Source organism: Erigeron canadensis, chromosome 3 (genome assembly GCF_010389155.1).
Source record: "Erigeron canadensis isolate Cc75 chromosome 3, C_canadensis_v1, whole genome shotgun sequence".
Taxonomy (NCBI): Eukaryota; Viridiplantae; Streptophyta; class Magnoliopsida; order Asterales; family Asteraceae; genus Erigeron; species Erigeron canadensis.
The window spans coordinates 23,834,222-23,857,856 of NC_057763.1; the positions used below are offsets into that span (position 1 = coordinate 23,834,222).

At 34.4% G+C, this 23,635-nt stretch overlaps 1 protein-coding gene across 2 annotated transcripts; it reads left to right on the forward strand.

Annotated features, from left to right (window-relative positions):
* The first annotated feature begins 1,861 nt into the window (after window positions 1-1,861).
* Window positions 1,862-18,204, forward strand: LOC122591239 (cullin-associated NEDD8-dissociated protein 1). Of its 2 annotated transcripts, XR_006322685.1 has the most exons (29): window positions 1,862-1,980; window positions 3,030-3,112; window positions 3,251-3,420; window positions 4,127-4,337; window positions 5,178-5,343; window positions 5,462-5,591; window positions 6,361-6,475; window positions 6,624-6,781; window positions 6,879-7,002; window positions 8,427-8,477; window positions 8,553-8,635; window positions 9,141-9,225; window positions 9,327-9,428; window positions 9,525-9,623; window positions 10,503-10,613; window positions 10,701-10,925; window positions 11,538-11,630; window positions 11,737-11,858; window positions 12,315-12,477; window positions 12,571-12,810; window positions 13,741-13,989; window positions 14,132-14,308; window positions 15,107-15,253; window positions 15,426-15,542; window positions 16,321-16,489; window positions 16,875-16,952; window positions 17,059-17,197; window positions 17,478-17,707; window positions 17,919-18,204. XR_006322685.1 is itself a non-coding variant. In XM_043763473.1 (28 exons), exons 2-28 carry the CDS (start codon window positions 3,077-3,079, stop codon window positions 17,572-17,574), a joined length of 3,657 nt encoding a protein of 1,218 aa, XP_043619408.1. In that variant the 5' UTR covers window positions 1,862-1,980; window positions 3,030-3,076; the 3' UTR covers window positions 17,575-17,855. The 2 variants fall into 2 exon arrangements, 1 of the variants encoding a protein (XP_043619408.1); XM_043763473.1 differs by lacking the exon at window positions 17,919-18,204 and having other exon boundaries at window positions 17,478-17,855.
* The last annotated feature ends 5,431 nt before the right edge of the window (window positions 18,205-23,635 follow it).

The window sequence follows — 23,635 nt, forward strand, 5'->3', positions numbered from 1 at the left end:
ATATGATCGTTTAATGAGGATTGCATCCGGGCTTGGATGGGATCATGTGAAAAAAACGATAAAAGCAACGAGTGAGTGGTGGGATGAAAAAATATAGGTAATGGTTTGATCAATTAGTTTTTTCACAATCTTATGGTAACTAGGTGCTAAATTATTGTTTTCTTTATTTTATAGGTGGATCCCAAACTTGCAAAATTCAAGGACAAAAATTTGGAGGTGTATTATATGTTTTACGACCCTTTGTTTCAAGACTAGTTTGGAGGTGTATTACATGTTTTATGAGCCTTTGTTTCAAAAGACTACTTGGTGTCTTTTTCCTATTTCTGTACTAATACATAATATCTAAACTATTGGGCTATTGGCATTACTTTTCAATTTACAAAAATTTGGGTTATTCTATTCATTAGTCTTTTACCTATTTATAATTGCCAATTTGACATTGCTGTACAGATTATCCAAACTAGTTTATTTGTTGTTATTGCATAAACTTTTGTCTTGTGCATCTGCAATTCCTCTTGTTAGTTTTGTCTTGAGTATATGCATTCTGCAATTTCTCTTGATGGTGGGTCTTAGACGTCTGTTATTGTAGCTTGGTTGAAGTGTTGTTTCTTGGTTATTTTGACATCTTGCAGATTGATGCAAACGATTTTGGATATCTTTGCTATTTCAATCGGGAATGCAATTTTGCTGTAGCATGACATACATGGTGGGAGTGGTTTGGGGACAACTTGGAGCGTAGTTTTAGATTAGCTATAAGGGCATATATGAGTAGGCATTCTTGTATTTTTGCAATCTGTTCAACTCTGTATGGGTTTTTTTCTAGTTTAATTTACATTTTTTAAACTTTTATCTAGTTTCATGAATGTTTTTAGGTGGCATAAGTTCCAAGTTATGTAACTTGTTGACTCTGAATGTACTCATCGGTCAATTAGTTTACTCGCAGTAACATTTTTGTTAGTATTATTCAATTTGGAAGCCCCCTATTTTTTTATTCATTTGACTAGTAAGTGCATATACGTGTAGTGCAACATGTATAACAATTAGTTATATTAGCTTCAGATGAATGCTATACATTTTCATATTGCAAACAATAGAAATATATACTGTAAATTATTGTTGCGTCCAAGTTGAATGGGTAACCTTAACATCCAAATATGTAGTGGTAAAATTGAGTCATAATAATCATTTGGTTATTGTCCTTTTTTTGTCATTTTACTTGATTATTTATTATTTATTAAAAAATATATATTTGCCAAACACTTAAGATCTGATTATTGTGATTACAAACCGCATAATCAAATCCAAACATTATATTTTATTATTAGCATGTTTTGTTGCAGCTAATTATCTGATTCTAATTATTCAAAACGCATAATCTATTTTTAAAAAGTAATCCCAAACACCCCCATAATATACAATACATCAATGCCTACAACTTTCTCTCTCCTTCATAATAATTCTTTCAAAATCTTTTATCTCAAAAATCGTACATCGATAAATTATAAAAATTATATGGATATTCTTAAAATTTCATGCTCTTTCATTAGAGATGTCATTCGATATACTTTTGACGAATTTTTAAATCCGAGGTCGGAGCCCGTATGGCTAAAACATTTGGCTATGACATATCACCTCCTATGACCTATCATACTCTATGACCTATCACCCTCTCTATCTCACCGTCGCAACGCACGGATAGTTCTCTCGTTTTTATTAATATCCGATATACGTTTTTAAGAATGTAAAAAGATACGCCCGAATCGAAATCCCTCTCTACATCTATCATATATATACGCTATACACATACGCACAATAATATAAAGTAAAACTTATTCCTCGTATGCGCCTATACATACATACATATATACATATACATATTTTCTGTTAACACTCTGCTTCTCACCCCTTCCTCCGCTGCAAACTCCGGCAGTTACTTCCTCTTCCCCACCCTTCACTCTCCTCTTTTTCTGGAATCTTCTAGTAAGCTTTTTGTCCTCATTAATTAATTATCATTATTCTTTAAACTTTATATATTAAATAATAAACCTAATACTTTGTAAATTGAATTTTTATACTGTTTTAATTTTTCTTCTCTCTTAATCCAAATTGTAAATACTTTATTCTATCTGCTTACAATATTATTGTTATAATAACTATTATTATTATCATTGTTTTATGGATTTAATTGATTAGAGTTAGGGTTTTTTCTGAAACTTTAATCTAACTTTTTTTTTTTTTTGGATTTATGAAGCAATGAATAAACAATGTACGTAGTATTTTATTGTTCCGAGAAATTGAAAGAGTAAAAATTGGTTTACACTACAAGCTGTTAGGCGTTAGGGTTTTGGCTATGGTTTAGCAACCTTTGATTAGGGTTTACGATTGCGTTCTGGTTTACAAACTCGGTATCTTGAGAACTCTGAACTAGTGATTCAATCGTATTAGTTTCGATCCGCTCAGCGGTTTGGCCATATGGAAACAGTTAACCGTTCTGAGCATTGACTGTTATTCATAACTATTATTTGTTGATCATACAGATATAAACTTTTAATATACTTTGTTGTGTTCACCGTAATAATTTTCTAATTAGCGTTGCAATTTTGCGGACTAGAGTTTGTGTAATTTTGTAAAGGGAAAGAAATTTGTCGGATGTGTTTTTGCTTCCTTGGGTGGTAAAAGTTCAAGTAATGTGAGTTTTGGAGCGTTATGTCTATGTGGATGCGTGTTTGGTTGTACTTTTTGTTTTTTTGTCACGGCATTGTCTTGATACTTGATTCACATCTTTATCACAGAGAATAGTGTCTCGTTCTTAGAGGACGAAGTCATTGTTTGGCAATACATTCTTAATATTTGCACTTTTACCATTGGTCCATGAAAATATTGTATTGCTTGACTTTTTGCCAATGCCATCATTTATTTTGTTATTCAGCTGCCGTAGTCGCTGCATGCACTGGACATTATTTTAATGTATGTGCACTCCTGAATATCCATGTTATATTGTTATTTATTTATAGTAAATACATTTTCAGGTACCCTTTATAAGAGTGATATAAGAGTTTGAAAGAGTCGTGTAAAGATGGCAAATTCACCCATACCTGGTATCTTGGAGAAGGTAAGAGCGTATGGAGCTTTTTTATCTTTTTTGTGTCAATATTCCATGGAAAGATTTCTCCCGTGGATCAAAATTTTCTGTTTATCTTTGAAGTTTCCTATTTTTTATGTTCTGATGGATTCATGCTCGAATGTTTAGATGACGGGGAAGGATAAAGATTACCGATATATGGCAACTTCTGACCTATTGAATGAATTAAACAAGGAGGGGTTTAAACTGGATAGCGACCTTGAGTTGAGATTGTCTAATATTGTTCTACAGCAACTAGATGATGCAGCTGGTGATGTGTCTGGATTGGCTGTCAAATGGTTTGGTTTATTTCCTTGCTAATGTGATAATGTCATTAGTTATCATGAATCAATAGTTAGCCATTACCTTTTTTTCTGTAATTTTGTTGCTTTTGTTTGCCTGTGGGTGTGGTTCACTTGCTTGCTTGACAAACTATTCTTAGTTCCTATCTTGTGGAACTATACATACATGTATAATTGCATACACGTAGAGCATATGCATACTTCCATATGCACACATCTACATGACTAGTGTACACATATAGGCGCATATACTCACATATATACGCAGCTTATATTGTTCTAACATAAGTTTGCATTTGTCATTGATTATCTTTGTCTGACTTGTTAATATATCAGCATACGACCTTTCATATTACTACTGTGTATGATCTGGCTATATGTTTTTTTTTTTTGTTTTCCTCACCTGCAGGCTACCTTTTTTCTAATAATCACTAGCTGTGATATTGGCTTTTACCTCAATATATTTGTGGAATGTGGTGGTTCTTTCTCTGGCATGCTAATATTAGAACGGATAGGGTTCCTTTTTATATACTACATTTGTAGATCCATTCTTCTTCTCTCCCCATCCGTTAATGCATCTAAGTCGTGTATTTTTTATTTTTATTTTTTTATATTTTTTTTATATAAGTGGTATCATTAGTGCTGCATCAATGTTAAGCTTATAGCTTTCTTTATTGACATTTTATCCTTTTTTTCCCCTTAGTCTTGCTCCCCTGGTGAAGAAAGTCCATGAGGCACAGGTACTGGCGATGACTGATAAGCTATGTGATAAGTTACTCAACGGGAAAGATCAGCATCGTGATATTGCAAGCATAGCTCTGAAGACAATTTTCTCTGAAGTCCCTACCTCATCTGTTGCACAATCAGTTCTTATTTCAGTTTCTCCGAAGTTAATAGGAGGAATAACAAGCCCGGTGAGTTATTGTAAATTTACATTCCAAATTTGTACGTGATCTTGATAGACGATTCTTGGTTAACACAGTTAAAACATCGATGTTATTCCCTGATTAAGTCTAAATTGATGCAATGTCTTTTATGCATCATTTGGATCAGGGCATAGTTTTGTCGCTAATTTGGCACTCTGCTTGTGTAGACTACGTTGTATATGGCAATACATTGAGATTCAGTTTGATTGCTTAACCTAAGTTGATTGTTATAATTGACTTCTGTGACTCAGCAAGTAGATAAAAAACACGTTTTCTGCCAAGGGGATATCAGATTGAACCATTAATACTGTAGCCAGTGTAATATTCATAGGAAGGCATCTATATTATTTTAGAATTTTCTATGTCGAACTGGTATCATATTTTATATATATCTGTCTTTTTTGGTAATCCTCATTTGTAAAATCATCTGAACTGGTTATGTCATTATATTCATAGAAAATTTCTATGTTTTAAACAAAAGAGTCACCATATACGTGCTAATGAAATATACTACTACATAACATAGGAACTGAGTTGGCAATTGAGAAATAATCACAACCAACGCTATTTTCCTGGTGCTTTAATAAGAGTTTTTTTTATTCATTTGTATGCTTCTCGTTTAGAGACTTATGTGAGTTGCTATTGTCATGATACTTTTCTTATGATCTTATTTGCAGATATTAGCTAGTTTTTACCTTTTGTTTGGCATTGATATGTTCCCCTTGCTGTGTCCACCTTTTTCTATAAATGCCTATCTGACATAATTTCCCCCCCTCATGATGTACCTATCTAGTTTGGATGTTCACAACATATGTTTTTGTTCACCAGGCAATGAAGACAGACATAAAATGTGAATGTCTTGATATCTTATGCGACATACTGCATAAGTTTGGGAATCTGATGACGTCAGATCATGAAGTCCTGTTAGGTGCGCTATTGCCTCAATTAAGCTCCAATCAAGCTAGTGTTAGAAAGAAGACTGTATCATGTATTGGTAAGTAAGATCAGCTTTTACACGTATGATCAATAGTTCATTATCTTCTGCTGTGAAAGTATTTTGCATAGGGCCGTGATAGTAAACTGATATTAAAATTGGTTGTTTTGGGTTACAGCTTCACTTGCCTCAAGCCTATCAGATGACTTGTTAGCAAAGGCCACAACTGAAGTTGTACGGCTTTTAAAGAATAAAGGAACAAAGCCTGAGTTGACCCGTACAAATATTCAGATGATTGGGGCTTTAAGGTTTGTTTGTGCACACGCCTTCTATGTTAATGTTTAAAATATAATAGTTCCGTTATGCCTTACACCATTCAAGAATTGCTTTTGCGAACATTCAGTACTTGGCATCTACAAGCTATGTTATTTTAATTTTGGTTGTTACTTTGTTTTCTGTTCAATGTTGGTATTGTACTAAACAAATGAGTCAATTAAACTAGTAACGTTAATGAGACACAAAGAGGTTTTTACTTGATCAAAATACAATATTTGAGATAGTGACTAAATGCTGAACTTCTTATTGAGCCTTACTGACACTGATATGCAGTGGTGAAACTTCAATCCATTTATATATGAATGGCTCAACTTGGGTAGTTGGGTTATGTACTATCTCTAACAGGCCAAATGAGAACAGTAACTAAAAAGGAAACATGTCATCGTGTTAATATTTGACCAATGTATATTTTTAATCCATGAGACCTTTTTAAATCTAGATATCCAGAAAAGATTATTTTTAAAATTCTACCAGCGTGATGTTCAGCAGTGAATGCTTTTTAGAATGATAAAATTAAAATTTAAGTCAAAATTTTAGTTGAAATATAAATTCCAAAAAATCTTTCAAGACATTGCTCAAGTGTTCTTATAAAAACTTTAGAACCAATAGGATAGAAAGTTGAAACTGTAAATTTAAATGCTGTCTCTATGCATGCAACTGTTCAGCTATAACGTCACGTTTTGCTTCCTTGATGGTTTATATATGTATAACTTACCAATAATGCAATTTTTTATATGGTAGCCGTGCTGTGGGTTATCGCTTTGGTCCACATCTTGGAGATACGGTTCCGATTCTTATTCAATATTGCATGAATGCATCAGAAAATGATGAGGAGCTTCGTGAGTATAGCTTGCAGGTATCACTATCTGGCAATATGTTCTTTTGTGATGTGATTTTGCTTATTTTTTTGTCGCTTGGGATTCGCTTTCTGAACTTAGATGATTTTGTTAATTTTATATATAATACTCCATATGATTGACTATGCTATGTGGCTACAATATCAGGCACTGGAAAGCTTTCTACTTAGATGCCCAAGGGACATTTTCTCTTACTGTAATCAAATATTACATCTTTCTTTGGAATATCTTAGTTATGATCCAAATTTCACTGATAACATGGAAGAGGATACTGATGACGAAGTCCATGATGATGAAGAGGATGAGTATGTATTCTGATGCTCTTTTCTTCTAAGATGGTCTTATCAAACTTCTCCTTGACACATTTTGTCTAATCTGTTGTGTTACTTGGTTGATTCGTAGTGATAGTGCCAACGAATATACAGATGACGAAGATGTTAGCTGGAAAGTTCGAAGAGCTGCTGCAAAGTGCCTAGCAGCACTAATTGTTTCTCGTCCTGAGATGCTCTCAAATCTATATGTTGAGGTAAACTTATACCTATTGGAAATACTTAGCCGAATCATTTGAAAAGAATATGACTTTTGTGGTGTTTATAGCTGATCTAAATAACAACAATGTGTAAATTTCGATAGCAGCGTCTGATTTTTTTTTTTAATTGTATCATTACATTTGAACTACTGGCAATAATATTGACTTTCGTTTGACCCGTGAAGTGCACGTTATGAGTAATACTGATGACTTGATGAGACATGAATGAATAGTTCAACTTCTGTAAGGAGAATTATGATGTTTGGGTTTCTTTTAGAAGTAAAAAAAAAAAAATACATGATAGTGTATACCAAAGTTAACATGGACACACAAAAATGATAAAATGCTAATAGCCTATTGCCTGTGCTATGTGGCTAGAGTAATTTTTATTCATAAGTGCAGCAGTAGTGGAGAAAACCCCATGACTTGTCATATTAAGGATAACTTAAGTTATAGGTAGTTTGATAGTCTATTATGTTTTCTTCTTAAACATTAAAAAATTTCTTTTTTGTACATGTTTGTTATTTTTATAACTTTAAGTAAAAAGATCTAAGTCAAAATAAGTTAAATAAGTTACTTGTAGAAATGGAAAGTTTGCTAAATGTATAAGGTATAATTAAGATTTTAACTTTCATAAATCCAGCAGTCATGCTTCCATTTACCTTTAATTGCACCAACACAGCAGAATTATCTGATCCACTAGCTCTGTTTCCTAATTGTCATGGCACATATACATCCCATCACCATGTGACCTATTTGCTTAGTTTATTGGAAACCTTACTACCCATGACACATACAAAGTAGAGTAACTGCTAGTATATCTATATCTATACTTATATACTATAAAGCAAATAGCACTTTCAACTTTCAACATGCAACAATTCATCAAAAACCACGTTATATCAATAACTTACACTATTCGCCACCTCCACCACCACCAATCGCCGCCGCCGCCACCCCCGCTACCGCCACCACCACCGCACGCAACCACCACCAGTCACCACCACCGTTACATCGCCACCACTGCCGCCACCTCCACCACCGCAGCTACCGCCACACGCCACCATCTATCACCGCCACCGCCATTACACCGCCACATCGCGCGGGTACCGTTCTAGTTTGGATTTAATGAGGTTAAAATCTGAGAAGTTGGGTTTTATAACTTCTCTCAATAGCAGTATCTTTTCCAGTGGGACAGTGCTTAGTAAGGTTGTGCTAGTGTTAAGTGGCCATGGCTATTGCGGTATACGTTCAAGTTGTTAACCCTTCTCTGAAAATTTGCAGTTTTGTTTTCAGTTATGTACTTATGTGCTTGTTGGTAACATTGAAAAATTGACTCAACTCTTTTCTGATAATTGGGTGTTATCTTAAAGGACACTATGCATGTGCATTGACTTATGTTCTGAGTGCGTTTCATGCAGGCTTGTCCGAAGTTGATTGATAGGTTTAAAGAGAGAGAAGAAAATGTCAAGGTACAGGATGACACTATTATTCTTGGTTATTATGACGTGATTGCATTACTGATTTTATGTTCCACCATGCCGCAGATGGATGTTTTTAACACTTTCATTGAGTTGCTACGTCAAACAGGAAATGTCACGAAGGGGCAGATTGACATTGACAAGTTAAGGTAAACAAACTTACTGTGTTTTCCTGGGAATGTTTCTAAACATGTTGGTAAATTGCCACTTAGGGAAGAAACACGTCTTATATCTTTACCTTGGATAAACTTCTTTGTATGGACACTTAGACATTCCTAAGTGACGTTTCGTATAAAACTTCATGTGGTTGATCTTCCTTGTGCGTTTTACATAGTTATCTATGTGGAAACCCCAGTGACTTTTAAGATGTGTGAAAGAGATTCAGCAGGAACCAAATGTACCTTTTGTCAATTTGATTGTCTTCTATTTAAAACCTTGGCCTTCTAGAAATTGTATTTTTTTCTTCATGCTTATTATTTATAGCTTCAAATATTCTGATTAGACCTGAAGGTATATTGAGTTAGTGGTAATGATTATAAGTTAGAATTCATGTTCGTGTGTTGGGTGGTTGCATCCAGGAGAATGTACTTGTCAGCTGTTATGGGCTTAATAACTAAATTAGCTTGTAATCCAAGTTTCTTGCATATATTGTAGCCCCAGATGGTCATTGAAGCAAGAAGTTCCCAAGATAGTTAAATCTATTAATAGGCAGCTGCGTGAAAAATCTGTCAAGACAAAGGTAGGTGCAGTTGCAGTTTTTTATTTACAACGAGAACACTAAATTGTTTCCAGTTGAGTTATTATATTTCACTTCATACTGTCATGATGCTTTATTTTCAGATTGGCGCCTTCTCTGTTCTGAAAGAACTTGTTGTTGTTTTGCCTGACTGCCTTGCTGACCACATTGGATCCCTAGTTACTGGAATAGAGAAAGCACTTTGTGTATGGGAAATCTTGTAATTTTATGTCTATTTTTCTACTTTTGTTTTTCAGTATGATATTTATCTATGTTTGTAATTCAACATGTACTTTCTTCAGGAAAAATCCTCAACATCAAACCTGAAGATTGAAGCTCTTGTATTTGCAAGATTAGTATTATCATCTCATTCTCCATCTGTTTTTCACCCATACATTAAGGTAATAATGTAAAGTATATTATGGTTTTCTGGATGTATCTTTGACAGGATTCAAAATCTCGAACTATGAATTTCATCTGAGCATTTTGGTTTTCGTACGATTACTTGATTGATCTGTATTTGCTCCCTGTTGATACTTGAAATTTAGTATGATTGTAAGGTACAGCTAAGTATACGTTATTGATGACACCAAAAAATATAGGACAATTTAGTTTTATGAATCAAAATGACCATGTTGATTTATTCTCTAAGGACATTATTATTAATTTCATGTCTAAATATTTCAAAGAGCTGCATATTAGGTGGGTAATGCCAGGTAAAATTACACAAATTAAATATTTTAGCTGCAGTGGGAATTTGTTTCACAGAGATGTATGAAATACAAAGCTATTTAGACACACACAAGTGCATAATATGAAACACTTAATGGTATGCAGTGTGTATCTTGGTGTAATTACCAACTTGATATGTCTATATTAAGAGATGGTTGCTATGGAAGGGATAATTGTGCTCTTTATGATGGCCTGCCTAAGAAACCGTTATGTTATAAATTTTTTTAATGTTTTTCTCACTAATACTTTCCTAATGATGCATGTGAAAGCTTCGATAGTTTTCCAAGGCATACCTCCTAGGCTCCTATCACCGTTCTCTTTTGAATGTATATGCAGGAGGTGTACAAAATCTATGTGGTTTATCCTGTAGGATTTGTAGATTCTAATAGACTGATACTTTAGCTGTTCCTTTCTATTTTAATCTCTAATGAATAGACTTCCATAACCTTTCTAGAAATTTTAATTTAAAACAAACATTTAGTGTGGTTATTGAATACGAGTATTATTATAGTAAATTGATTTAGATTGTTTTTTTTTTCTTCTTTTAGGCCATCTCTGCTCCTGTTTTATCTGCTGTTGGTGAACGTTATTACAAAGTTACGGCTGAAGCATTAAGAGTATGTGGGGAACTTGTTCGAGTTGTGCGCCCAAACATTAAGGTAATCCCAATATCTGTTCTTTTTGTTCCAGACATTTCTTCTCTTTCTTTACTTTCCTCCCCTGAGATTGTTATTGAATTTCTCCAGGCTCCTGATTTTGATTTTAAACCTTATGTTCATCCAATATATAATGCTATCATGTCACGTTTGACAAACCAAGATCAAGACCAGGAGGTTAAAGAATGTGCAATCTCTTGTATGGGACTTGTTGTTTCAACTTTTGGCGATCACCTCACTTCGGAATTACCTGCATGCCTTCCTGTTCTCGTGGATCGAATGGGAAATGAGATAACCAGACTTACTGCTGTTAAGGTTTGTATGAATGTCATAATTAAAGTTTACTTGAAGAGACTGTTTGCCGTTCTTATTAGAATGAAAGGGTATTCAGCTGGTTTCAAAATGTATGAATGGAGTGGCAATATTCCCATGCTTGCGAATGACAGACATAATGGCTGTCTTGATTTCTTTTTAGCTCTACATTCTAATGGTCTTTTATTAATCTATCATCAAGGTGAAGCGAATGTGATTTTTTGTTGAAAGTCAAATAGGGTATCTGATGCTGACACTTATCTTAAGACAAAAGATGTGATTGCCATGCTCACCTTGGTAGAATGTTAGATCAAGTCCATATTGGAGTAAATGATTTATAGGATCACTGACCCAATTTTTTTAGTGGACAGCCGAAGTAGTATAACAAAGATATCAATAAAAGCTCAGTTGGTAGATGAGTCTTTGTTCTTCTGTTATAATGAATCTTTTTTGTATAGTTGTAGCATCATTACTCTGTTTTCTGTTTTATTTCTCTTGATAAAAATATGGATACCTTTTGCAATTGATCACCCATATTTCTCTTTTTATAATATGTTAAGTAAGTTTTGTGTAAGATACAATAGGCTACTTTCTGAACCCTGAATTCATTTTCAGGCTTTTGCAGTTATAGCTGCATCTCCACTGCACTTAGACCTTTCATGTGTACTAGAGCATGTTATTGTGGAGTTAACTGCATTTTTACGGAAGGTATAAGCTTCATCAAACTTAAGTATTATAGTTTAAGGAATTGTTCTTTGTATATTGAAAGCTGGAGCAAAACGTGAATCATGCTTGATCTTCTTTTTTGAAATAGGCTAATCGAGCGCTAAGGCAGGCTACACTGGGTACTCTAAACACACTTATCGTTGCTTATGGTGATAAAATTGGTTCTGCCGCTTATGGAGTTATCATTGTAGAACTTTCAACTTTGATCAGGTTTGCTACTCTTCTTTCTAGAATTGTTTTTGTCTTTATTGGATGTCAGTTTGTTTTTCAGATTAATGTGGTGGTAATTTTGAGACACTTCAAAAGTGACCTGAGATGTAGTTACTTGCTTACAACCCTTAGGATTCCTCTAGTAATAAGATTTAGATTAATATCATAATAATATGGTTTTCTAGTTACAATAAATTAGGAATTAATAAATTTCAAGGACAAAAAGGTACAAAAATTTTCTGTGATTCAACTGAACCTGATGTGACCCGCTTTGACCCTTGAATTACATGTGTTGACCTGAGCCCCTTACGACAGGTTAACCAATCTGCTTGATGATCCCATTTTATTACATCTATACTAATCTTACTAATTTTGGCGCTTGTAGTAATCTACATGGTCTGGTAGAGAGTTGAAAACTAATACTCTGTACTCATGAATGCTTTTCCCATTTACCAGTGATTCAGACTTGCATATGACGGCTCTTGCTCTGGAACTCTGCTGTACCTTGATGTCAGACAGAAGGTCTGCTCCAACTGTTGGTTCGACTGTCAGGAATAAAGTTCTTCCCCAGGCCCTGGCTTTGGTCAAAAGTTCATTGCTTCAAGGACACGCCCTCTCGGTACTGCCACAATCTTCATATGGAACTTCACTCTTCTAGTTTTTTTTGCAAGAGGGGTAAGCTTTATTCTAATACACTATTTGTAAACTGCAGGCTTTGCAAAACTTTTTTGCTACTCTTGTGTATTCTGCAAACACTAGTTTTGAAGCTCTGCTGGAATCTCTTCTTTCAACTGCTAAACCATCTCCTCAATCTGGCGGCATTGCAAAACAAGCTTTGTTTTCCATAGCACAATGTGTTGCTGTACTTTGCCTTGCTGCAGGTGACCACAAATGTTCATCTACAGTAAAAATGCTCACAGAAATCTTGAAAGATGATAGCAGTAGTAATTCGGTAGGTTTTATACCTTTCATGCTTTTATGTAATAATCTGATTAAGGCGGATTGGTGGATGTAGTGTCAAAGGCTAATACAGTTCAACTGCAAATGGTCCCAGATGGTGCAACGAAATATTTACGTGGTCGGTTTGGTGGGTTGGGTAATTGGTCGGAATGGGTACCTAAAACATTTCTTGTCTATCCTTCCTGAACTTTTTAAAATTTGAGATCATTCATTGTAATTTGAAGATTCTCCGATGTAAATTGAGCTGTCATTAATAACTATAAGTTGTTCATGATATATAAAGCAATACATAACTACTTATATATCATTCGTAAATATTAAGCTAATGCAAACAAAAAGACAAACATTAGTATACATCTTATTGACACATACAATACCTATTGCCACTATAGTTTATACTTTCTTTTTATATATGTGGCATAGCCAAAGTTGCCGCATCTCTTCATTTGTACAAGAGTTTGTCATTGTCATTTATAATAAGGATCATGGCATACGAATGTAACCACCTATGACAAAATGGTTATGTAACGTGGTAACCTACTCAGGTGACTATGTAATGTATGCGCCTATGTTTTTTTGGCTATAATATGTAAGGACCTTTTTATTCGGGTCAATCAATGTAATGACCTATGTGTTTTTTTTTGTTTATACTATGTAAGGTCCGTACATATTTTACATAGTATAGCCAAAAAAACATAGGTGCATACATTACATAGCCACCCGAGTAGATCACTACATTACATAACCATTTTGTCGTAGGTGGTTACATTCGTATGTCATTATCCCTTTATAATAATCCATAAACATTTCAGTATAATTTCTTTGATAATGCTAATTGGCATGGTTCTGAAGATTATTAGCTTTTGTTTTGTGAAATGTTTTTTGCTATACAATTTCTCAGTATGTTAATTCTTCATTCTAGGCCAAGCAACACTTAGCATTGCTATGTTTGGGTGAAATTGGGCGAAGAAAAGATTTGAGCTCACATGCACACATAGAAAACATAGTTATTGAATCCTTCCAGTCTCCATTTGAAGAGATAAAATCTGCAGCCTCTTATGCACTGGGCAATATTGCTGTTGGAAATCTACCCAAGTACTTGCCATTTATCCTGAACCAGATTGATAATCAACAGAAAAAACAATATTTGCTGCTCCATTCTTTGAAAGAGGTATCTTCTAGCGTATATTTGCATATAATTTTAATCTCAATTAGTAACACCCACATAATAGCAAAAATAATGACTTTAAAACAAAAAAACAAGGCTTGCTCGAACTATTTTTTTTTTAACCTAGACTATATTTACTTTACAGGTGATAGTAAGACAATCTGTAGATAAAGCAGAATTTCAAGATTCTAGTGTTGAAAAGATACTCAACCTGCTATTCAACCACTGTGAAAGTGAGGAAGAGGGTGTCCGGAATGTGGTAGCAGAGTGTCTTGGAAAAATTGCTTTGATTAAGCCTTTAAAACTTGTTCCTGCTCTAAAGGTATAGATTAACTTCCTAAGATGTTTTGTGACTTAAATTTAATGGGGCCACGATGCATGTTCCATGTGGGCTGGTTAACCAGTCAAAAGGGTCATTTGTAGTGCATCTTGAAATGAGTGGGTTAGGTTTACCAAGAAACATCCAAGTCCAGCTTTAATGTTTCTAATGGATAGCTAGGCTTTTATTATGAGTACGTAAATACCATGATTGCAATTGTAATCTAATTCTGTAATGAAAACGGGTATCTATGTTGTTAATACTCACATATTGGTTATAACGGTCGAGGACTGATATTTGAGATATCGGTTATAGCGGTGGTATAACGATGATTATAAAAATAATGAATTTTGTAAGTTTATATAATTTTTTAGAAGAATGCTCAAACTTAAATAAATATAATGGCCAAAATAAACAAAAACCAAGATTTTGGGGGTTAACGTGGGAATTTTGTATTAGAACTTGGAAAGTTGGAAGACAATTGATATTATCGATAAATATCAGAAAAATATTGGTAAATATCAGTAAAATATCGGTAAATATCGCCGATATTATCGGAAACGATATTTTGACCGTTATTTTAAGGAAGGACCGGTAACTGTTGTACCACCTATATACCACCGTTATTAACATCATAGACGGGTATGCAAATAAAATAGACTTGCGTAATTTCAACACATTCGATGCATTCCAATCTTACCCACTCATAAGTAAAGGTCATAATTGCCGCTTTGAGTTAAAATAGAAGAAATCCTACTTCTTACATGCAAAAGTTAATATGTGATGTTAATTACTCTGTAGGAGCGAACAAGAAGCCCTGCTGCATTCACCAGAGCAACAGTAGTGGTTGCTGTGAAATATTCTATAGTTGAAAGACCAGAGAAGATTGATTCGGTCCTGTACCCAGAGATTTCCTCGTTTCTCATGCTTATAAAGGATCAGGACAGGGTGAGTTTTCATGGAGACAATCTTTGATGATTGTAGAGTTTTGGATATTGTAATGTTATATTAACAAATTACATGTATCACTGTATGTGTGATCTAACACTGATGAGAAATAACTGTATTCTATCACTTCCTATAGCTGACTCTTGATTTTTTTTGTGACAAATTTGGGCAGCATGTTAGACGTGCAGCTGTTTTGGCATTGAGTATAGCTGGTCATAACAAGCCAAACCTCATCAAGGGCCTTCTTCCAGAACTTTTGCCACTTCTTTATGATCAAACTGTTATTAAGGTAACTACTATGTGTTCATTGGACCTATCAAAACAAATCAGGTTTAGCTGTATAACGGTGAGGTACAATATGAAGGCATTTTAGATGGTTGGACTGCATATTCTTATTTTCATAAAACTGCCAAAGTTGTAATAAAGACTGACACACTTTGATATTTTCAAAATGTTGCAAAAAACATGTAGAAATCCGATGCCTCGTCCCCTTAAATAATGCAAAAGCTTTGATTGGATACATAAGTGAACACCATCAGACAACTTTTTCATAACTGTCTTGAATGTCGTTCCTTGAAGACTGATTTTGGGGAGTCTTGTGGAACATTATTATTGTCATCTACTTTTTGTAATTGTGACAAATAGCATTCTAAATGTAAGCATTGTAAATTTGTAATAACTAATAACCTTCCACCATTATTTAGATAACAGGTATATTCTGATTTTTAGTAGCTAGAAATCCAGAACTGATTGCTCCTTTAGAAGCTAGGGTATGTGTGTCTGAAGTAGTTACTAGAAGAGGCATTGGCCTTCGCTTATTTTTATTTTATATGCAATTAGAATCCCATTTCGACTCTACCATTTATTGTGCCACTCAGGAATAAAGTCAATTTATAAAGAATTCCTTAGGATTAATATGGGAACCAGATTATAAGAGCCTATGAATTCTGAAGACATAAGGAGATATAAAATGAGATTTCCATGAGTTAGGATGAAAAGTCATGATAACTTGTTTATAATTAGTTATTGTTGAGTCTATATATATTGAGTTTATTATTTTTTTGCAGAAAGAACTGATTAGAACAGTCGACCTTGGTCCTTTTAAGCATACAGTTGATGATGGCCTTGAATTGCGGAAGGCAGCTTTTGAGTGTGTAGATACATTACTAGACAACTGCCTTGATCAGTTGAACCCTTCCTCTTTCATTGTGCCGTACCTTATTTCTGGTCTTGATGGTAAGCTCATAATGACTCCTTATTTTTGTTTTTGGACTTTTCGAGCCATTGTACTATCTGATTCAAGAACTTGTCACAAACTTGTACTCAAGAATTGATTTATATTGTTTCATTTAGAGGTGGCAAAATAGGCTGGTTAGGGAATGGTTTAAAATAGACAGTTTTGGGGGCATTATAGGTGAAATTTGGTATGCGGCGAATTTGGTCAGGTTGACACTATACGTTGTGTCCAAAGCATTATTAATTTTTCATTGGCTGGTTTTGCTAAATGTAATCTCGAAAAATATTTTATTACAATATTGCTATTTTGCTATCTCTCCCCTGATAGTGAATCTTCTTGTTACTGTATTACTGTTTCAGTGACTCTGGTATATGTTCATTACAGATCATTATGATGTTAAGATGCCTTGCCATCTTATCCTTTCAAAACTTGCCGACAAGTGTCCATCGGCTGTATTAGCAGGTTAGTGCATCTTTTTATTTGTTATTCGGGGCCATTTTGACCATTCTGGTTTGCAACTTTTAAAACTTGCCGAAAATAGCTAATTCAAAGGTTTGCACCTTTACAGTTTTAGATTCATTGGTGGACCCTCTTCAGAAAACTGTTAACTTCAAGCCCAAACAAGATGCTGTAAAGCAAGAAGTTGATCGCAATGAAGACATGATCAGGAGTGCACTTAGAGCTATTGCATCTTTGAATCGTATAAGGTATAAGTTTCTTCTCTCTCCTTATTTGAAAAAACAAGTTATTCGGTATTTAGTGTGCCAAACTATGCTACAAAAATTAATCTAACCTTTAATGGGATGTTTTTTTACAAAATTTGGATATCTTTTGGATGACTTTTGACCTATTTGAGTTTTTTTTTTAGTTGAAACCCTTTACTTGACCCATCTGACCCTTTAGAGATAAATGTAACCCAAATTAACCTGTTAACTTTGACTGTGTCAAATTGCCACCTCTACTCATAGCCAGTTGCTCATTTTGCAGTGGAGGTGATTGCAGCCACAAGTTCAAGAATCTCATGGCTGAAATAGCGAAATCAAAGCCCTTATGGGAAAAGTATTGTTCCATCCGCAATGAGTAAAGATTGATCTAAATTCGAGATATGGGAGTGCATACCCAGTGAGATGGACAAATTGAGAACGTCCCCCGGGCTTGAATGAATGTTATATGGAGTTGCAGAATATTATGATTGGGTGCAGCTTCTCACTTATAGGGTAGGTCTTAGATTTTGCTGTCTGATATCTCGCCTGGTTTTCACTTTTTAAATCCTTGAAATAGGAATTTTTTGGTCTTTGTTAGCTTGTGAACTCGCTTTAATGAGAGAATGATATGAAAAAGAAACAAGAGAACTATTTTGTGCTACAGTACATTGTTCAGTTCTTCATTTATCCACTAACATTTTCTTTTGAGTATGCACTTGTACAGGATCAGTCATCTTCCCCAAGATCATTATATTGGACACCCTGGGCTTCTTGTGAACTATGGACCTAATGTGGCTTGTATTGTACATAGGGTCCAGAGTCTACATACTTCCTATGGTTTTTGCTTGTACTTTAGTTAGAATGTCTATTTTTTCTGAATCTTTTCTTACATTACTTGTAACATCAAGGTTAATGGGTGGTTAAGGAGAAACATCATATTCGTTGCCATAGTTGTTTGCAGATGCTACTAATGTTTCGAGATAATATTATGGGATGGATCTTTGTTTTCATAACGGTTGCATAAGTCGGTCTAAAATAGTTCAGCTTAATAAACAAAATCTTTTCTAGATTGTAAACAAACTGATACGAGTAATCGATGGTTATTCATGTTTGTTTATCGACTGAAATATAAGCTATTGTAAACAAACGAACAATGTTTTAGTTGCACAATGTTCTTTTTGTTCACAATTCTGCTATTAACATATTTGGAAGCTACATGCCATCAAGGTGGTATACCTCTAGTCATCACTACTAATTGATGTACAATCAGTTCGTGTCACTTGGTTGTTCATGAATAGTTTTTGCATCTCTAATGTCAATCTTGTCGGCCTTTTTCTCATATGGCCTAAACAATCATGTAGTTATTGATTTCTTTCCATCCACAATTCCACATTGTTGGCAAGAGTATCCAGTAAAATTGATAGTGGTACCAATATTTGGAAGATGTTTGTGCCTATGTTTGGAAGATAAATTATGCTTTTTGTATGTTTAGAATTTCATTGTAACAAACTTTTATGTAATTTTATAGAATTTGGAGTTGTCTATGCTATCTAAAATCATATCAACTATATAAATGTTTTTCTAGTGTTACAAAAATACCGCTTGGTATTTAGTGACTAAACTATTTATGAACGAAAATCCAAAAATACTGGTACCAACTTTCAGTACTTGACTACTTGGTGTACGTTACGATATTTGGTTCTCACTTTCAATGATAACTGGTTCCGATATCAATGGTTCACTACCCGTAATACCGATTCTGGTATTATAGGGTTTTTCTTGCTTCTAATCTTACTCTTTTTTGTGACACTAAAGTACACCTCATTATAATTATATAAAAAAAATTCTCTTGTAGCAATAATAAAAAACCTAAGACAGTTTAAGATTTAAAGCGCATGGATCATTATCATCACCTAATGTAAGTTTTTTTTTTTTTTCTACGGCTTTGGTAGCATTCTACATCTATATATTAAGTTTACATTGGCTAATGATTTAAAAACATAGTCAACATGTATATTAAGTTTGATGTAGAATGTATAATAAATTTGTGTATACAAAACCAAACTATAAAAGGGTAAACAAGATATTTATATGTCCTAATAAAACTTCAATATATAATAAATAAAAGATAGCTTATACGGAGTAAGTTACATTGAATATGATGGATATAAGTAATATTACCAGTGACTTGTCACTTGAATTTGAATGTAACACTCGTTTGCAAACGTAATGTTGATGATCAAGTTTACATCGGCCAATTATTGATAAAACGTGATTAGCATGTATATTAAGTTGATGTAGAACGTATAATAAATTTGTGTATTACTTAACAAAAAGGAGGGTAAATGGATGGAAAACCTCTTGTCTTATGTACCATCTTGATACCTAAAACGCATACCGTATAGATTACATGTCCGGTGCAACATAAGGGTCGTTAGTTTGTTTGAGTTTGTTTCATCTTTGTATCGGGTTTGTTCGAGTTCATCAAGCTGCATCAAAATCTTCTTTGAGTCTAGTTTCGAGTTCATAACCAAAGCCTATAATCATCTGTTAGAGGTATATTTAGCGACTCATTTCGTTTATAATCTTATAACTTGTTTCGTTGCCATGTTTAAAACGCGATATATAATTAAACATGCTTAGTATATCTATATGAACTATTTGATGTACTCACAAAAACAGTAAGGATGTTCCGAAAATATGGCGTATAGACTGCACATATAATGATTCCCTTGTAGTTATTAATATACTAATATGATACATAAGAATTGATGTAGCACATAAAATGAATATACATGTTATGTTGGTAAAACTATTATTTCTACCCACTTTTGAACTAAACTACGGTTCATAGAACCTTGACTTTTTGTGCAAATAGAAAAGATGGATTTTATAAATAGATTGTAATTACTACTCAAACTAAAAAGCAAATTTTTCTTTTACTGGAATGTTAGAAATAAAAGTCATGACATGCCTATATTCTGACACTATTATTATAGAAACAACATGGCAAAAATCTATAGTATATTAGTTAAATCATAAGTTATTTTTATTTAATCTAGGGTGTGCTATAAACACTTTACAAGACTAAATTTTGGTCATTATTATACTCTCTGCTGCTAAGGTGAGTCTCGTAGCCCCTCTTTTAAACTATTTTATATTTTGGGGTGAAAATACACTGCTCAATCTTATGGACACAAGTACTTTTAATAGTTTGTGTATAGCTATGTATACAATTACTCATGAAAGCCCCTTGTTAACTTGAGCCGTGAAACAAACGCGCGAATATTATGGATAGTACTATCGGGGTTGGCACCCCTATCCGGGCTAGTCATGCTAGCTGGGTTAAACGGGAATATAATATTTGAAACTACAGCGTTGGAGTAAAAAACAAACTAAATGGGTAACAATGGTTAAGACATCGGCACTCAAGGCATAGCATACAAAACTATTGGTCTATTTATATCTGTTATGATATTTATACAAAAGTTGAAATCTTGTGATCCATGTGAACGTTTATGGTAAAAACCTACGAACTCACCAACATTATGTTGATGTATTTTAGCGTGTATTTCTCAGAAAACTAAGGTTTAAAATGGAGCATACTCTAGAAGTCACATTTGCATATTTCACGAAGAAAAGGAGGTTTTATAGTATTATAGTTGCTTTGTTGCGTGGATCGTAATAAGATGTGATTCGTTATGTCAAGAGTGCGGAATCCTCTTGAGATAAATAGAGTTCTATTGCCTTTTGTTGATTAATAAGAAATTAACCAACCCATGGAGATGCACAAGGCTTGTGGTTTGTGTAGGAGGTCAAACGAAGGAACAAATAACCTTGATTCGTGTATAACCACTAAGATCTAAAAGGATTAGAAACGATTAACCTAATTCCGTAGATTAGGTCTTGTATTTATACTAATAGGTATTGGGTTCGTGTGGGCTTCGGCCTTAATTACGTATTAGGCCCGTAATTAACAATAACCAATACACTTCGTGCTAACGTCAGCACGAGGGACGTGCCTTTGGTCCTTTGTTTGACTTCGTTTGACTCGTACATAACATTCAATCACCATTTAAGTATTCTACGACACTTATAAACTTTGATTCTATGTTCTTGTACCTACAAAACAATATATAACACACAAACACAATACAAAACACGAACAGATATAATATTGAAGTTCAAACGTAATCAGTCCATGTCTTAGGCATGTACTGTATTCCTGATCATCTTGAAGTTGATGAACATAATTAGTCCATGTCTTAGGCAATGAGTCCAAAAACTTATCAACTAGCTCAGTTTGAGGATAAACAACCTCAAAGTACGACAACTCAGTGGTCAAATGACTGAATCGAATAATAATCTCGTCAAGAGATTCTCCTTTCAGTCCATTAAAGGCTTCATACTGGCGCTTCAGGAGTTTGATACGATTCTTCTTCAAGGTTACATCGCCCTCACAATATCTTTCAAGAGCGTCCCATAAATCTTTTGAAGTAGTGTACTTTTTGAACAAATGTACACTATCTTGAGGCAAGGCCATAGTAAGAGTGGATAAGGCCGTTCCTTTAATTGCGTATCTTTTACGTTCTTCAATCGGCATATCAGCATAAGTATACCTACCGATCACTCCATTCTTCTCATACGAAGGCCAATCAAAACCTTGAGTTATCACAAGCCACATTTCCATGTCGGTGAGACGAATGTAGTCTTCAAAACGTCTCTTCCACATCCAATAGTTTTCCATACGGAAAAGCTTTGGAGGTGTATTACCTCGACCAACCTCATGATCGTGCATGATCATCTGGCTGATAAGTAGGGCATTAGGTGAGTTTGTGGCAGCTGGTATAGTCGTCATTTCGAATCTTTTGAATTCAAATAAAACGAAATACTACTTAGTTTGTGTGACACGAAGGACACGTGGCACGAAGTAAAGCACGAAATACACTCGTCACGACCTAAGTCACGAAGGGTAGTTCGCGTTGACGTGGCACGAAGTACACTTGTCACGACTTGAAGCACGAAGAGCTATTCGTACTGACTTGGCACGAAGTGAACACGAAGAACACTGGGTGACGTAAGCACGAATCAAGAAGATCACCTCGTGCTGACGTAAGCACGAGGTTTTCGAAAGATTTTGCAATCAATAGCAAATCAAACGATCTTAAACCTTCTGGTAATCAACCTTAGGGCTCTGATACCACTTGTAAGGTGGCCTATTGTTGCGTGGATCGTAATAAGATGTGATTCGTTATGTCAAGAGTGCGGAATCCTCTTGAGATAAATAGAGTTCTATTGCCTTTTGTTGATTAATAAGCAATTAACCAACCCAAAGAGATGCACAAGGCTTATGGTTCGTGTAGGAGGTCACACGAAGGAACAAATAACCTTGATTCGTGTATAATCACTAAGATCTAAAAGGATTAGAAACGATTAACCTAATTCCGCAGATTAGGTCTTGTATTTATACTAATAGGTATTGGGTTCGTGTGGGCTTCGACCTTAATTACGTATTAGGCCCGTAATTAACAATAACCAATACACTTCGTGCTGACGTCAGCACGAGGGTAATCCCATGTGCTGATGATGTCAGCACGAGGGACGTGCCTTTGGTCCTTTGTTTGACTCGTACATAACATCCAATCGTCGTTTAAGTATTCTACGACACTTATAAACCTTGATTCTATGTTCTTGTACCTGCAAAACAATATATAACACACAAACACAATACAAAACACAAACAGATATAATATTGAAGTTCAAACGTAATCATTAAATATCAACACAAGTTCTTATTTAAATGATTACAAACATAGTTCCTAAAACATAAACAATAATCAAATCTATGTTGCGATTGTCACAACGAAATTGCATCTACAGTCATAATTAATCCTAATGAAAGACCTGAAATAATAAATTTACATCAAACCATCTTAGCTTTAGAAGGCCGTCTCTTAGACTTGGAAGGGAGACACGAGGTTATGGAAAATGGACTAGAAAAGTTAGCTAAAAGACTAGAGCTGAATATCCCAAGGAGGAGGTTTACTGCACTGAGATTTCATGTTATGTACTTCTCAAATAACTACATAGAGACCGTGGGAGTAATTGGGGAGATGAGGGGGGTATGCAAGATTTGCAAAATAGGGTAACGGAAATGGAGCAAAGGATAGGTGCGCAAGCGGCGCAACACTCAGATGGTGCTTCTAGCATTTACCCAAATGGAAACCCTGATGTTTAATAATAATAATAATAATAATAATAATAATAATAATAATAATAATAATAATAATAATAATAAAAAAAAAATAATAATAATTAGCTAATCCTAAGACTAAGTTTTTAATCCTTCAATTTTTCCACAGAGACGGGATAAGTCTCATAAGTAATAGAAGGATTTTAATAGGCGGATATGTTGTAACTAGTGTAACAAAGGGTGTGCGA